The following is a 17,081-nucleotide window of genomic DNA, read 5'->3' as shown; positions in this document are numbered from 1 at the left end:
GTGGCTCCCAGCGTCTGTCTGTGGCGTTCGACTCCCGTCCTCCTTCTGAAGGGCACTCATCCTCTCCCCTGCAAGTAGCTCGTTTGAGCTAATGTTCCCAGGAAAAAAAAAAAATGACGTTGGACGTCTTTGTTTCCATACATGGAGTGTCCCTGCACGTGTGAGGGGGGGGGGGGTGTGCATCTATTCCCAGTTATTACATTGTTTCATCGAGAAAGAGGGAGGGGTAGGTGTGCTTGTGATGACCACGGTAAAGAATAAACTCTTTTTTTTCATTTTCTCTGCCTACCAGAAGCGGCATGTCTCTGTTCAAGGCTCGTGATTGGTGGGCCACGGTATTAGGCGAAGGGGAGGAGTTTGATCAAGGATGCCTGTGTGTTGGAGACGTGGACAACAGTGGCACAGGGCATGGTAAGTGTGTGTGACGTCTATGGCAAACCACAACAATAAAGTGTGAGCATAAAACCAAACAAACAATACACCTAATGCTAATATACAATGTTGTGTGTGTGTGTATATATAATACATATATATGTTGTAAAAAGTGTATGGGCTGCAGTGAGATACTGAGTGCTGTGTCCTGTAGATAAGGTCGTGGTGGGCAGCTACATGGGGGTGCTGCGGGTGTTCTCGCCCCACGCCTCCAAACCCGGCGAGGCCAGCAAGGCGGACGCCCAGCTGCTGGAGGTGCAGCTCCGAGACCCCGTCATCCAGGTGGAAGTGGGCAAGTTCGTCTCGTAAGTAGACGTTATTAGGAGCGTACACACACGCACACGGAACCCCCCCCCCCCCCCCCAAAAAAAAAATGCCCTACACACACAACATAAGACTGTAAAGTAACTCCTAAGGGTGTACGCCTCGTCACCTTCGGGTTATCCACATCTCTCGGGAGTTCCGCAGCAAAGCGGACAGACCGCTCAGTCACTCATGACGTCTTTAATCTCTTAACCTCCTCCTTCCTCCGCCCCTCTCTTCCTCCTTGGGCTGGCTATGTGTGGCCTTTTACTGAAGTGGTGCAGGTCACGCTGGCATTAGCCCAACATAGCCCTGCTTAGAGCCCACATCAAGCTACTGGAGCTCCGTGTCACGAAGGGGGGTTCGACCTCCTCAGACCTGTCCACACAAGAACTGGTACTGAACTGCACTTTGGGCGGCATGTGGGTGCTTTTCCATATGGGGTGTTGATAAAATGGAACCCAAAAAATGACCTGGAAGGGATGCTGTAGTTATATATGAGTCTAATGGACACAGTATCGGTTTTTGGTCTAGGCCTTCAAATGCCTTCATAATGCCTTTTACAGTATTCTTGACCGCTGAAACTCAGCAGATTGCCAGTTGTTATTACTGGCCCTGTTCAGCTAACCACCATATCATGAGCTTAGCTCTATCCTGTGGATTTATCCGACTCTACCAACCCCTGAGTGCTAAACTGGGCTACTCTGACAGCATTCGGCTAACCGCTAAGTCACCAGCATAGTTGTTGCTACCCAAGGGCCTCGCTCCACATTGTTGTTGTAGATAAATTAGCTCTCAATGGGAAATCATGTTCAGCAAAATGTTGAAAGTACCCACCTCTTCCCCTCCTCATGGAGAACTGAAATGTAACTGTTGAACACTCATTAAGACCCAGAACTATCCAAGAGGGGCAGAGACAGACAAAACAGAGATTAGTGAACGAGTGGGAAGATGGAATGTCAGCACATGTCATCACCAGTGTCCCACACCGGGGGCCCAGGGACCTCCCGGAGAGCCAGGGTTCCGTGAAAAGCCGGGGCGGCGTTCCGAAAGTCTCCCCGCAAGGGGGATGTCAGAGCTGGAGTCAAAGGGGTTCTATGACTGTTTGTTTGGGTATGTTCTGTTCTGTCGGAGGGTGGTAGCGGTTAGCATTACTTAAAGCCACCGGCAAAGAATTTGGGAATAGACTTGGCAGACAAACACGTTGTAAATATTGCCGGGAGGGGCGGGCGAGGCCCGGATGTTGTGACAGCAGCTTTCTTCAACAGAGGGCTTTGTGGTTTTCGGGGGAAAAAGAAATCGCCGGGCTCGAATTGTTGGGGTTGTTTTTGCCTTTTCCAACATTGCAAGGTTCGGTTCGGAAGACGCAAAACGACTTCACAACCAAGCTGTGGAACATTTTTTGGGAGCCACAGATGCAAATCTGACGAACCTCTAAATCTTTCCCTGCTTGTGTTTTACTCAGCTGGACCAACAGAGTGTTTTTTAAATTCACTGTAAGACTTGAGTCGAGCTGCCGTCGTCACAGCTCTAGGCCTCGCGCAGGATCCGTCAAAGAAGCCCGGAGAATCCTACTTCTCCATCATGAAGCGACAGAGCCTCGAGTCACATGTCTCCTCGTTGACCTCTGAATGACCCCAGGTGTTGTGCTTGTCTCTCCAAGGTGTTCAGAGCTCCTCCACCTGGCCGTGCTTCACCCCAGGAAGCTGTGTGTGTACTCCGTGTCAGGTAACTCCCCCGTGTGCTGAACGAACCAGCCTTCCCAGACAATGTACCCACCATATAGGTCACGAATAACACTTCTGACCAAGATGGATGCCATTTGAGCCTCGCTAGTGACACATTACAAGAACGTCAATTTCTTGTGTACAACGTTTCAATGCATGTATCCCACGTAGCAATTTACACTTACGACGGAATTTTGCAGAGCACAACATAGGCTTGCGTCCCAAGTTGCCTGGAGTTTTCAAGGGGTAGGAAACAGCTGTGTGCGTGTGTGTGTGTGTGTGTGTTTGTCCGTCCCTGTGCAGGGCTAGTGGGGAACGTGGAGCACGGGGCCCAGTACCAGCTCAAGCTGGTGTACGAGCATCACCTGCAGAGGACGGCCTGCAACATGACCTACGGAACCTTCGGAGGGGTCACAGGTACGAGACAGACTCTTCTAGGGGCACGCAGAGACACACACACACAGACAGACAGACAGGCATTACACGCACACACAAACACAGACAGACATACACACTTCGACAACCCCTCCCAACCACACACACATCGTCATCCATGTGCTCTTTTGTGTTCATTTCATTTCTAATGACCACAGAGCTGGAAGTGGATATTACTGTGTGACTCATTCTTCGTGGGGTCAGTCCTCGGTGTATGAATGAACGTTTATTTTTACGGCAGTGAGTAAATCCGTTGGCCGTGAGTGAGTGAGTGTGTGAGTGCGTGCGTGCTTATGTAAGGTTGCCTTAGGTCAACCAAAGAACACGTTTTTTAGCATGTCAAAGGTCTGGCCCATACCCCAGACAGGATACAACAGGCAATTCATTAATATGAAAGGGCACTCATAGCCAAACATATGCACGCACACACACACACACACACACACACACACACACACACACACACACACACACACACACACACACAGATGTTCATTCATGGAAGGAAACACACAAAGCCCCATGCCCAACCTCCCATCATATCAGCCCACGCTGTCTGCTGTCTCACTCTCAAGCTGAAGACCTGCAAGTCCAGTCCAGCATGGCACACACACACACACACACACACACACCATCGAAAACGTAAGGGGAGCAACTGTGGTGAAACAAAAATGGCCAAAAATGAAATAAGGACTGTATTGTTTAGGTGTGTGTGTGTGTCAGAGGATATGCTAGGAGTGGAGTCTGTTTGTCTTGGATGTAGAGGTCTAGTCCAGGTCTTTCCCTTCAGTTTTTCCAAAGTTCTAATTGTCCTAGAGGCCATGGACCTTTTCCAGGAGAGTCCACTGGCTTTGTTCCCTTATCTCTCCTCTCCTTCTCTCTCTTGCTGCTTCCTGTTCTGTCTGACTGATCACTACTCATTCTCTCTCCTCTGTTGTTCTCTGTCTCTCTAGTCTCTGTCTCTCTCTCCTCTCTCTCTTTCTGTCTCCATTTCCTCTCTGTGTCTCTCTCATCTTCATCTATGTCTTGCTCCACACCTCTACATCTCATTCCAAGACTAAACACGTTGTTGATGAATCTCCTTCTCACTGCGGTGTCGTCCCTCTGCTCGCTCACGCTCTCCAACTCAGGCCTCCCTCTCCCCTCCGTGTGTGTGTGTGTGTGAGCATGCGAGGGAAAGAGTGGATTAAAGGCAGCCCGTTATAAATCCAGATAGAAACTGACAGGTCTGGATAAGAGGATCGCTCCACTGATTGTGTCCCAGTTCTTCTCCAGGGCAACCCCTTCCTCTTCCAGCCACTTGAGGGCAGCACAGCCTGGAGAATCAGCAGAAATTGGCTCTACTTGTGACAGGTTGCCCCTGCATGTACAGGTCACATAACAGCTTGACCCCTGAACTCTGACTGTAACCTAGAACCCGGAGAGATTGTTTATACGATAGACCGTTGTCATTCACTGTGTGTTTTGGGTTCAGTGAGTGTATGAAGCAAATATCCAAAGAGGGCTGTGTGTGCGCGTGTGTGTGTGTGTGTACCATTTTTAGACGATATAGGCTCTGTAATAACAGTGCTTTCCTAATACTGTCCTAATAGCTGGGCTTGCGCATAGGTCAGAATCCTTTCTCACACCACACACACCCACTCCACCCAGAGCCCTAGTCCCAGAGAGCCACTGTACCTGCCAGCCTCTGTGCTTTGTCCTTGCCCTACACTAGTATAACATGCTCCATAAATGACACACATGGGCTGTTTTCCTCACTTCCTCTCCTAAGGATAGAGGCTTTGTGTTTTATAGTGGGCCTTAATACCCTATAGCCCATATATGGGCGTAGCCGCACACACACTCTCATCCACACAGCCAGGACCCAAACAGTCGACACTTTTAAGCACTCTGCATGCATACACAGGCAGACACACACACACAGACACACGCACACACAGGCAGACACACACACACACACACACACAGACAGACACACACACATGCACCTGCATACACACAGAGAGCAGGGTGGTGTTGTGATGTGGGAGACCTTGTCCCTGACTGTGTTACCGACCGCCCACTGTGTCCGGAACAGACGAGATGACCAGAATAGAACACACACACACGTGTGTGGGTTAATGTGGTTGTGTCTTTGTTTGTATGTGTCACTGTGTGTGTGCGTGCTCTCTGTAGGTGGTTGTCATGGACCCCTCGTTGATGTGAGGGTGATTTTTAACAGCGCGTAGAGGCCCAATTATAGTTCTCTGGTCCCACTCACCCTGTTTTATGGGTCATTGTGTGTGTGTGTGTGAGTGTGTGTGTGTGTGTAGGCGCGTGTGTGCGTTTAGGTGTGTACGCCACCATCCTACACTGATTTTCGGTGTCATAAAGCCCACATTTGACAGCCTGCCACACGGCAGGACTTTCCAAACTCAAACCCGTTACACACACACACACACACACACACACTGAGAACAAGCCAGGCTCAGTGAGGGAGATGTTAATGGACGTATCAGATTCAGAAAGAGGGAGTGATCCTTGCCATGATCACAGCAACATTGCTGAAACACAAGGGCTCATGTACACACGACACAAAACATTGGCCTGGTTCTCCAGTACTCCTGGTTGTGCTATAAGATGACATGATAGGGGTGGGGGGCGCGTTTCCATCCACTGTGGTCGAGGCAACAATCTGGCGAGGGCGCTGAGCTGATGGCAGCAAAGAGCAGGTGTGCTGGTGGAGCGAGGAGCCAGGGGAGAGGGGGAGAGACACGCCCAGGCCGCAGACACACAGAGAGAGAGAGACCTGCAGGAAACACCAGGGACTTACCAGGGCCTGGGCCATGACATGACATATGTTCTCTTTCTGCTTACTGTGAATGTATTTATTCTTCTTTACCTTCCTTTGTCTCTCTCTCTCTCTCTCTCTCTCTCTCTCTCTCTCTCTCTGTCTCTGTCTCTGTCTCTCTATCTCTCTCTCTGTCTCTCTCTGTCTCTCTCTCTCTCTCTCTCTCTCTCTCTCTCTCTCTCTCTCTCTCTCTCTCTCTCTCTCTCTCTCTCTCTCTCTCTCTCTCTCTCTCTCTCTCTCTCTCTCTCTCTCTCTCTCTCTCTCTCTCTCTCTCTCTTCCCCCCCCCCCCTCCAGGCCACCACTCCCTGTGCATCCAGTCCATGGACGGCATGTTGATGTTCTTTGAGCAGGACAGCTACTCGTTTGGTCGTTTCCTGCCGGGCTTCCTGCTGCCAGGGCCCCTGTGTTACTGCTCCCGCACGGACACCCTGCTCACCGTGTCCTCCGCCCGCCAGGTGGAGAGCTACAGGTACAGGCTGGATGGCTGCATGCTACTGACACCGACTGGCTGACTGGCTGACTGGCACCATAAGTAGCAGGTTTTCGAACACGTGCTGTGGGGGAGACTGGAGTCCATTTTCTTATATCCTGCTCTCACCACAAACCGCAGCTCCATTTGTGAATAAAGAGTGCACGAGAAGGGATCTGTGTGTGTGTGTGTGCGCTTGCATGTTTGATGCACTTGTCTACGTTTGAATGTACATTTTTGGACTGGACTGTGTATGCCACTACTGCAGAAGCCTGTGTTCCTCCTATTTGAGTGTCTGTGTTTGCGCTCTGTATGAAGTCCTTTGTGTGCATGGGTACGCGTTCCCACAATGTGTGCATGTTTCCTGTGTGTGTGTGTGTGTGTGTGTGGAGCTGAGTATAACTAGAGGATAGCAGATACTGCAGAGGGCAGATTGGGTGTTCATGACCCTGTTTCCACAGCTGCGGCTGGTTAGTCCACGGTGCTAACTGAACGTTTTCACGTCCTAATGAAATTTCCACTCATTGATCGGCAGCTCTGCTCAAATAAGCCCGGGCTTTATTTTGCCCCGCGCTCGCCACTCATCGCCCCGGCAACAATAATCGGAGTCGTCTTCCACTCTCCAAACACGCTCCGGGACTGTGATCTCCGGGGTCCCATTCCCAACCGGAGGGAAACGTGAAGAGTGTGTGAGAGTGTGTGTGTGTGTGCGCGAGAGAGAGGGCTTCAGAGAGTTTGTGAAGTAGCATGTGTGTATGGACGGTACAGGACAGATGTCCGCTATGTGTATTGGAATGTGCGTGTGTGTGTGTGTTGGAGGGTTTGGGAAGCCGCAGCTCCCAGCCGCTTGTTATCCCGGATTTCTCCGGCTTCTCTCAGATATCAAGAGATTCCCCAGACGAGATATCATCGCGGAAACGCTGACCTCAGCCCCCCCGCCGCCCCCCCCCCCCCCCCCCTCACACACACACACACATTCCCCTCAACACCCCTGCTGCTCTCACTGTTTCTTTCCCCCTCTCTACCCCTCTCTCCGTTTCCCCGTCTCCCTCTCTCTCTGTCTCTCTCCCCAGTCCTTTCAGACAGGCCGTGGATATGGATCGCTCATAAAAGTAGCTCGGTGGAGTTAGGTCTGGCTGTCTGTGTTCCACACACTAACAGGTGGCTTGGTCTGGAGGCGAGACTGCAGCCCTGCTCACTGCTCAAATTCTGGAATGATCCGCACATTCAACCTAGCGCTCACTCTAACAGTGCCCGAGCACTGCCTAAGACCGCTGACTGTATTTGAGTCACGGCCTGTTGATAATTGAGTACTGTGCTTTGCGAGTGTTTGACAGCTAGCCAATGACCTGTAGCATGTAGTATTATAATTCATAGACGGCCTCAACATAAGTTGGAGGGGGTTAACTGACCAAATGTCAGTTTTGTTTGCTGACTTCCCCCAAACCTCCCCACCACCCCGTTGTGTGTGTGTGTGTGTGTGTGTGTGTGTGTGAGAGAGAAAGTGTGTGTGTGTGCCTGTGTTTTTTTGCCTCTGGCTTCTCTGGGTCTGATCCGTCCAAACCGGGGGAACAGTTCTACTAGGTTAGTTTATTTAGCCTGCGATGTTTGTTCGCTCCCCGCTTGAGAGCTGATGAATGAGGGGTGTGTGTTGATTGTGTGTACGTGTGAGAATGGTGGTGTGTATGTTTGCAAGATGTATGTGTGTGTGTACGTAACGAGCAAGAGCGTGGTCATGTGTGTGTTTACAAAGCATGTATGTGTATATATGGATTGCAGAGGGATCCTCTTTCATGTAAATGACTGGGCTGTTTCATCTGGCCTGATGTCCCATGTCGACTGGCGAGTGATACGCGTGCACACACACACACACACACACACACACACACACACACACTCTCACGCACACACACACTGACCTCCCCGCTCCTCAGAGGAAGGCGGGTCAGAGGGCGGTCTGTGTTCTCAGACACACACTTCATCTCACTAGCAGTCGCACACTCAGTGCCCCTGCAGGATGGCCATGCTGGGGAACAATCTGTTTATTTGTGGTCTCCTTACACACACACACGCATTGTTCTGTTTGTAGCCATTCATACTAATTCATTCACTAACCAGCTACTTCACCTCAGATCATTCCAAAGACGAGAAGAGATGTTCTCCCAGACGCAGCAAATAGCCTCCTGTTGTTTACAGCTCTATAAACACCACCGTTAAGCAGTTTTCTCGGACCAAATTATCGTATTTTAGCAGCTAGTCTTTCTGGCTCTGTCTTCTGTCCTCTTCCTCTCTCTCTCTCTCTCTCTCTCTCTCTCTCTCTCTCTCTGTCTCTGTCTCTGTCTCTGTCTCTGTCTCTGTCTCTCTCTCTGTCTCTCTCTCTCTCTCTGTCTCTCTCTCTCTCAAGAATGGCTGAGGTTCCGGTTGAATGTGTTGTGTGCGAGCAAGTCTGTGTTTGTGTCTACGCACCTGTGTGTCGTGTGTGTGTGTGAGACGTGTGCTGACCCTCACACAAGCTGCTCGCCAGCCTCTTACTGGAAACCTGATGTTAAGGCTGCCAGAGTCAACGACTTGGAGATCAGCTGAAGAGTTCTAGAATGTTCTGTACACCACTCAGCTTTCAACAGCTGACAACCCTAAGCGTTTGGAAGTGTCAAGGATGCCAACTCCTCAACATCAAGTTGTTAACAATCGGACAGGACTTTTCTTTGGCTACGGCTATCCCATTACATGGAGTACCATTTTGGGAATACATTTGTGAATTTGACAGTTAAATGTTTTTGCATGGTGCAAATATGTACTGTTGCAGTAAAAGTGTTGGTTTCTGTGTGTGTGCGTGTTACTAAATGTTCCTGTCGTGTCAGGTATGAGACTTTGGCGGTGGCTACTGATGCAGAGACCAGACAGAACTCAGACCAGCAGGGCAAGACAGCTGGGAAGAGGCTCACGGTGAGAGGAGTGTGTGTGTACGTGTGTGTACGTGTGTGTGTACGTGTGTGTACGTGTGTGTGTACGTGTGTGTGTACGTGTGTACGGTGTATGTGTGTGTATGTGTGTGTGCGCGTGTCTGTATGTGTGTGTGACACCACTAGTTGATGTCATGCTTGTATTTCCAAATGCATGGATGTGTTTATGAGGTCTGTGTTTATGAATGTTGTGTGTGTGTGTGTGTGTGTGTGTGGGACCTGCAGGCTGACTGGACCCTGGTTCTGGGGGAGCAGGCCGTGGACCTGTGTGTCCCCACCTTCTCCCAGTCCACCACCTCCATCTTTGTTTTGGGCGAGAGGAACCTGTTCTGCCTCAAGGACAACGGCCAAATCCGCTTCATGAAGAAACTGGAGTACAACCCCAGCTGCTTCCTACCCTACGCTTCAGGTGACTCAACACCCTACCCACTCCCACCCCCATGCATCAGTTAACCCCCCTACTAACCCAGGCCTGCCTTGCCCTGTTCCTGGAGAGCTACCATACCCTTCTGGAGGTTTCCCCATCCAACCTCCCTCAACGTATTCCGCTTGCTGACCCGCTAAACGATTGGAGTCGTGTGTGCTGGATCAGGGCCGGAGGGTAAACCTCCAGGTGGAACCTCTCCAGGAGCAGTTGGAGCGGAGCCCTCTGCCCTGGACCTTACCTTGTCGTGGTACTCTCCCAATTTGGACCTCGCTGTTAAGCCTGTGGTCAGGTGCCCCCCCCCCCCCTCCCCAACACCATTACACCATTTTTCATTCTCACCTTCCTAATTCTCTCTCCGCGCCGACGTCCTTCTCCTAGCAAGTGGTTTCCGGCGGAGTCGAGGCCTTCTGAGCCTGGCTGTGCTCGGTAGCCCCGGCGTGTGTTTGCTCGTGGGCCTCGGGTTCATCTGATAGGGCTGACTCCTGTGTGTGTGTGTGTGTGTGTGTGTGTTAATGAGGGGCTCAACACAGCGGCTCCTGTGTCCTCCCCAACACGGCGGGCCAGTACGTATCAGAGAGCTGGCTGCTGGTCTCATCTGATCTGGTATTTAACACCCCCGCGACACGCGATACCCTGCGCACACCTGACTAAGCACTCGCAAGACGCACCAACGGCCCCCAAATGAGTACAAAGGCTCATGCACGCGATACATTCGCGAGTTTTTTGTGCGCAAATGTGTAGCGCCTTATGCATGCTGGCAACACACACGCACACTTACACACTGTGTGTTGAACTGGCTGAATGCCCTGCTGGATCAGGGGTCTACGTGTTGCATGTTAATGCCAGGACTGCTGTGGCCTCCCTAATGAGTTCCAGCCCGCTCACCTCTCCAGCTGAAAGCGGCTCTTCAGAGACGGAGCGAGGGAGGGAAGGGTTTGGAAGTAGAGAGGGAGAAGGGGTAAGGGGGCCAGAGATGAGAAAGGACGGAGGAGGTGTGAGAGAGAGCGAGAGAGAGCGAGAGAGAGAGACAGAGAGAGACAGAGAGAGACAGAGAGAGACAGAGAGAGACAGAGAGAGACAGAGAGAGACAGAGAGAGACAGAGAGAGACAGAGAGAGACAGAGAGAGACAGAGAGAGACAGAGAGAGACAGAGAGAGACAGAGAGAGACAGAGAGAGACAGAGAGAGACAGAGGAATGCAGGGAGAGGACACGACAAGCGAGGACAATCGAAGGACGGGATGGAGGGAGATGGAGAGGGGTGGAGGAGAAGTGAATGATTGGTGGTTTACAGGCCACTTGCAACTACCACTGGTGATGCAGCTGAAACCTAGTGGAGCTGTTTCACCTGTGACCACACACACGTCATCTAATTATCCTCAACCCTCTCTGAGGTAAGAAACCAGGAATCCAGGTGAGAGAGATCACCTCTGGTAGTATTATTTATTTATCCCGAGCAGCATGGAAAATGGCTTCCTGCTTTTGTAATCCGGTGGGGCTTGGGTTGATAAAAGGGGAGAGTCGGAGTGAGGGAGGAAAAAAAAACTTTCCGGGCTGTTGGATTTCACATTGTTTTGGCTGGAGCCTTAGTGGTTTTTACCGGGCCGCTCTGAATATTTCACAGGTTTCCCCCACCGCTTTCAGCTACACAGCTGCCTTTCTTGGCTCGCCTCTTCTTTTCTCCTTCTCCCTCGTTCCCTCCCTCCCTCCCTGCCGCTCTCATCTCCCCCAAGGAGTGATGATATGGCCACTTAACCCCAACATTGTAAATAACACGCCTCTAATTGCAGAGCACACACACACACACGCACGTAGAAGGTGAGGTCTGTGCAGAGAAACCATTGCCACATGTTTGTCTAATGTAAGACGTACACAGTTCTCGGCAACCGTGGCGTTTAATCCAAATAAATCAAGGAAATAAAGAGTACTCCTGGAGTGGTAGGGAGGTAGCCACAGTACAGAGGTCCCTTCCCTCTGGAGTAGAGAGTGAGAGCCGTGTCAGTCAGCCTCTGATGTGGCCAGCAGGGTCAGACATCGTCCGTCCCTGTCATTTAGGACTGGCCCGGCCCCATGCCGGCGTCTCTGCCACCCTGACTGTGTGTGAGGGGTCGGCTCAGACGTGTTCTCAGCGCGAGGACCTCTGATCTTCCTAGGTGGCAGTGCCGCTAAACACTGGCCGGCGCGCCGGGTCATGCGCGCTGCGAGACCGAAAAAGGTGCCGGTCACGTCAGGAGGCCCCTTTTAGCCCGAGCTGTGAGTCACTTGAGAGTTTGGGTGTGCGTGTGCGCGCGTGCACCCACCACGGGTATATTTTTTTTCCCTCACCCAAAAAAGGAATGCGTCTCGATTTCCCCCCTCGCTTAAAAGGGGCAAAACGAGAATCAACCTGTCACTAGGAACCAACAGAACGTGTGTGTGTGTGCGTTTGCCCCCTAGTGACTGAGGGAACCACCAACACGCTGCTGGGGAACCACACCAACATGCTGCTGGTCTACCAGGATGTCACCCTCAAGTGGGCCGCCCAGCTAGCCTGCGTGCCGGTTGCAGTTCGCCTCGCCAATTTCCCGTGAGTGAATGCCTCCCCCAACACACACTCACACACACTAGCCCCCACCCACACTGACGCTCTGACACACACACACACACTCACACACACTGTACAATTTTATAGCTGAACATACTTGATTATGTTCAATTATTTTAGACAAAGTGAACCCCTAATTTCCTGGCAGACACTGTGTGTGTGTGCGGCTGCATTCCCCTTGATCTGATAAGGTAATGGATATCCCTGTAGACCTGTCTCTGGGTATGGAGGGATGAAAGAAAAGAGGAGGGTACGGAACGAGAGATGGAAGGAGAGGAGTTCGAGAGTGGAAGCACTTAGATGAACCTCCATTCCTGTCCTCCACGCTTGGCTGAGCTCCCCTGCTTTTCTTTCTTTGTGTGTGTGTGTGTGTGTGAGAGAGAGACTATTCTAAAGAGACAATCTGTCAACACCATCTAGATGAGCTCTCTGAGTGTCTTCGCAGCACCAGTGTACACAGTCACTTCATCCTGACACACGCTCAGGAGAGTCCAGTCCCTGCACAGACCAGGTGTGTTGTGGTTAATAATCATCAATTATGATCTTCACCATGAGAAATCCACAGCCATCCCCAGGAGGAAATGACCTCACGATACCATCCAGCTGGCCAATCGAAACAGACAAGGAAGTGATGCACTGAAGCTCAATGTTACATGCACCAAAACGGCCGTAATCGCGCCGCAATTTAGCATGAGTAGTCCAACCACATGGAATAACAACGCAGATCGGCTCTACGGTCTGTTTTAAGATGCTGGAGATACTGTGTGTTATTGTGAAGCTAAACAGGGTTACTTAAATGATCTCCTTGACTACTGCTGGTCTCTTGGGTCGGTGTGTCTCGGCCCGCCTCCATCAGAAACATGAACACGCACGAGATGTCAACCTGAAGGTGTGTGTGCGTGTGTGTGTGCAAGTACAATTAATTCCATACTGCAGTAGAGAGGAGTTTATGCCCCCTCAGACACCCCCCCCCCCCCCCCATGCAGGTGTGGGGCATACTGCTCGGGGCTCTGAACCCTGGGTGTGTGTGTGTTTGTGTGTGCGCTGTGTTACCGACTCACTGGCCTGGAACCACAACACATCTGCAACTAGTTAACCGGCGCGCACACACACACACACACACATGCGAACCCAGTCTGGATTCCTTCCTTCCTTCTCTCCCTCGTACTCTCTCCAACCGATCCTCCGTCTCTGTGTCCGGTTGTTGAGGCCCGCGTCTCTCCCTCCTCTGGGCAGGGACCTGAAGGGCGTGGTGGTGACCTTGAGCGCCGAGGGCCACCTGCAGTGCTCCTACATGGGCACAGACCCCTCCTTCTTCTCCACCCCCAAGGTGGACGCGCGGGAGGCCGACTACTCCCAGGTGGACGCCGAGATGAAGAGCCTGCAGAAGGTCATCCGCGAGGTCACCAGGAGCCAGGGTGAGGGGGGGGGGTGCGGGGAACCACCGGGAGAGGAACATACCCTAGAACCTTCAAGAACCTGTGTCTGGGCCAAGGGCCTCGGAACAGGTTCCTTCAAGGCCGGTGAACGGCGTTGGCTCTCTGCGGTGACGATTTTCCTGCTTCCTGTTTCCTGTAGACATCCTTCCTAAGACGGACGCGGAGGAAGACCTCTCCATCACGGCCTCCGTCTCCTCCAGCATGGACGACACGTCTGTGAGGACGCGCGCACGCACACACACACACACACCCACACAACCAGCCCCTTTTTAAATGTATCTGTGAAATTAAGGTGTCTTTCTCTCCTCACAGCAAGCTCTCATCCCAGAGATCAACGGCGTGCCGGTTCCCTCGGTCACTGTAAAGGTGCGTCTGTGCAGCATGTTGATGACCTCATCAGCGCTCGCCGGCAGGGTTTTCGACTCTCTCTCTCTCCACTCACTTTTCCACCATTTCTCTCTCTCCTCCTCTCTCTCACTCTCCACCCTTACTGTCGGCCCTTCTCTCTCTCTCTCTCTCTCTCTCTCTCTCTCTCTCTCTCTCTCTCTCTCTCTCTCTCTCTCTCTCTCTCTCTCTCTCTCTCTCTCTCTCTCTCTCTCTCTCTCTCTCTCTCTCTTTCTTCACCTTCTTTTACATCCTCTCTCTCCTTCCCCTCCCTCCCTCCCTCCCTCCCTCCCTCCCTCCCTCCCTCCCTCCGTCCCTCCCTCCCTCCCTGTCTCAGATCAAGGTGAAGAGTCGCGTTGCGCTGCAGGGACCTAAGGTGACCGTGTGTGTCCAGCCGCCCCTAGCTGTCACGCAGGAGCAGTTTGTGTTGGAGCCCTTGGGTAAGTCTCTCTGTCTCTCTCTCTGTGTCTGTCTCTCTGTCTCTCTCTGTCTCTGTCTCTCTCTGTCTCTGTCTCTCTCTGTCTCTCTCTCTGTGTCTGTCTCTGTCTGTCTGTCTGTCTCTGTCTCTCTCTGTCTCTCTCTGTCTCTCTCTGTGTCTCTCTCTGTGTCTCTCTCTGTCTATGTCTCTCTGTCTCTGTCTCTCTCTGTCTCTCTCTCTGTCTCTCTCTCTGTCTCTCTCTCTGTCTCTCTGTGTCTCTCTCTGTCTATGTCTCTCTGTCTCTGTCTCTCTCTCTCTCTCCCCCCTCCCCTCAGGACGTCCACATATCTGGTGGCCTCTCTCTCCACGTCTCCTGGCGTTCTCCCTCTCCGCCGTGTGTGTTCTGCGGTCTCACTCCTCTCTCTCTGTCTCTCTCACACACACTCTTACCCAGTCCGAAGACCACAGAGAACGAGAGGGTAACTGGGCTAGTCCCCCCCCCCCCCCCCCAGACAGCAGGCGGAGGACAGCATCTGAAAAGTCACTGGGAGTCAAGCCAGCGACCGGCTCACCTTGACCCGGTCAGGAAGGGGTTAACCCTGCTGGGAGGAGCAAGCCCAGACGGCCTCAAGCTGCTCCCCGTCTGTCTGGGAGAACCACTGGGACGCTATCAGCGTTATCGCTACGTCTGCGTCTGAGAGCAGTGCAAAGAGAGGGAACGTTCTTTTGTGAATGAAATCCCCGGTGACGCTTCGCTCGTCGCTAGGTCAACAGACTCGCAGAGCTGCAGCTCCTTTGAGGGAAGTTGAGTTTGCCGCGTTTGGCTAGGTTAAATAGCATGGTACGGTATTTTGGGGGAGGAGCTACCGTTTTAGTGACCGTGTAAGGAGCGATATTGCTGGCCAAGAGCCCACAACGTAACAACTGTAGGTTGGTTACTTTTGTGTGTTTGTGTGGAGAACTTTGTTTCCTGTTGGGTTAGGGATAACCCTAACTCTAACATTGGGCTGTCAGAGAAATATGTATGTTTAATTTGGCCTTGGTTGTGGAGGAAAACTTGACCATGTTGATTTGGAAGATTGCAAGATAAAACGGAGAGGAAAAAAAACTCAGATTGCTGACACACTGACTCACATTGCAAAGTAAAGTTGAAAGGAGAAAAAACATTTTTATGGCAGCTTAGGAAAGCTGAGGTAAAGAGCACTCTCTCACACACACACACACACACACACACACACACACACACACACACACACACACGGTGAACAGTGACTAGGTGTATTTATGCCGTGCTCTTTGTCTCCTACACAGAAATCTGGCGCTGCCCTCCACCAGTCAATCAGCAGCTTCTCTGCTGTGAAACATGAGCCTCAAAACACACACCTCCCTATCTACCCCTATGTGACCCCACTGTGGCCTGATTTGGCCCAGAATGGATAGATTTAGCGTTCATTTTTAAAGGACCACCATGTCTGACACCGCTTAGCAGATAATAATAATAATAATATATTTGGCCCTGGACAGCTGATTTGGCCAGTTTGGTCATTACTGTCTTTTTAATGGGAGTTCAAATCTATTGCCGTTTTTTGCTTGGAATCATATGTTTTGAGGTGTAAATAATTCCGTCCAGGGATCTTGGCCCAGAGATCATAGTGCTTTTATACGTAAACGGCAATGTCTCCTTGGTGCACTGCGCACACACACACACACACACCTACACACACACACACGCTCACTCCCTGACCAACCCCATGGTGCAGGTCATCTTCCTCTCTCCATCTGTGCTCCACTCTTCCTTCGTCTCTGCTTCTCCTCATGTCTTCATCTCTCCATCACATACAGCCTTTCTTTTCTTTTGCGCAGATCTCCTCTCCCTCCCCCCCCGTTCTCATCCTTCCATTTTTCCACCCCACCCTAGCCCCCTTCTATCACACACACACACACACACACTTCTCACACAGCCCTCCTTCATTGAGACGTCTGTGTTGTATCCCTGGGAAGCAGCTCCCCCATGCCGGCAGCTGTGTGTTCCAGTGTGTCGGGTGATTGGAGTGTGTTAGCTTGGCCGTATCCTGCTTGTGCCCATGTGTCTTTGATTCTTTCACTCAGTGTGTGTCCATGGGTAATGGTATGCGAATGGGTTCCTATGCATCAGTGCAACTGTGTGTGTGTGTGTGTGTGTGTTTGCGTGCGTGCGTGTGCCGTAAACTATAAATGTGCATTGTGTGTACGGTATGTCTGGTGGTGTGTGTGTGTTTGTGCAAGAGAGAGAGGGAAAGTGTGTGTGTGTGTGTGTGTGTGTGCCACCGCGGGATCCTCTGTTTAGAAACTCCATCCCCCGCTCAGCTTGGCCTGTCCAGGGTTCGCGGGGGAGGCAGCGCCTTCTGATTTTTATTGTTATTTCACTTTTTATTCGTCTCAGATGGGAATCCAATCCCCCTGTCCACCACCACACACTACCTCCTTTGTTCTCTCTCTCTCTCTCTCTCTCTCTCTCTCTCTCTCTCTCTCTCTGTCTCTGTCTCTCTCTCTCTGTCTCTCTCTCCTCCAGTGCATCTCTGTCTGGTTCCTTTTCTCTACCTATTGTTGTACCTCCCCCTTTTTCTGCGTTTTTCTCTCTGTATTTGCTGCTACCAATGAACTCACAAACATCTTCATAAGCACCAATGTT

General features: G+C 51.5%; 1 protein-coding gene across 1 annotated transcript in view; it reads left to right on the top strand.

Moving 5' to 3' along the window:
• Positions 1 to 17,081, top strand: part of bbs9 (Bardet-Biedl syndrome 9) — a 102,555-nt gene that overhangs the window by 1,667 nt on the left and 83,807 nt on the right. Inside the window, exons 2-13 of the mRNA XM_084706496.1 lie at positions 293 to 411; positions 587 to 737; positions 2,399 to 2,463; positions 2,766 to 2,879; positions 6,023 to 6,197; positions 9,059 to 9,143; positions 9,386 to 9,569; positions 12,022 to 12,151; positions 13,406 to 13,587; positions 13,748 to 13,824; positions 13,921 to 13,974; positions 14,330 to 14,432. Coding sequence (XP_084562622.1) covers positions 300 to 411; positions 587 to 737; positions 2,399 to 2,463; positions 2,766 to 2,879; positions 6,023 to 6,197; positions 9,059 to 9,143; positions 9,386 to 9,569; positions 12,022 to 12,151; positions 13,406 to 13,587; positions 13,748 to 13,824; positions 13,921 to 13,974; positions 14,330 to 14,432 — 1,432 coding nt within the window. The 5' untranslated portion in view covers positions 293 to 299. The remainder of the gene's footprint in view (positions 1 to 292; positions 412 to 586; positions 738 to 2,398; positions 2,464 to 2,765; positions 2,880 to 6,022; positions 6,198 to 9,058; positions 9,144 to 9,385; positions 9,570 to 12,021; positions 12,152 to 13,405; positions 13,588 to 13,747; positions 13,825 to 13,920; positions 13,975 to 14,329; positions 14,433 to 17,081) is intronic.

Source organism: Hypomesus nipponensis, chromosome 2 (genome assembly GCF_054491055.1).
Source record: "Hypomesus nipponensis isolate SF chromosome 2, ASM5449105v1, whole genome shotgun sequence".
Taxonomy (NCBI): Eukaryota; Metazoa; Chordata; class Actinopteri; order Osmeriformes; family Osmeridae; genus Hypomesus; species Hypomesus nipponensis.
Note: the sequence above shows the minus strand (reverse complement) of the source record. Positions and strands in the feature narration are given on the sequence as shown.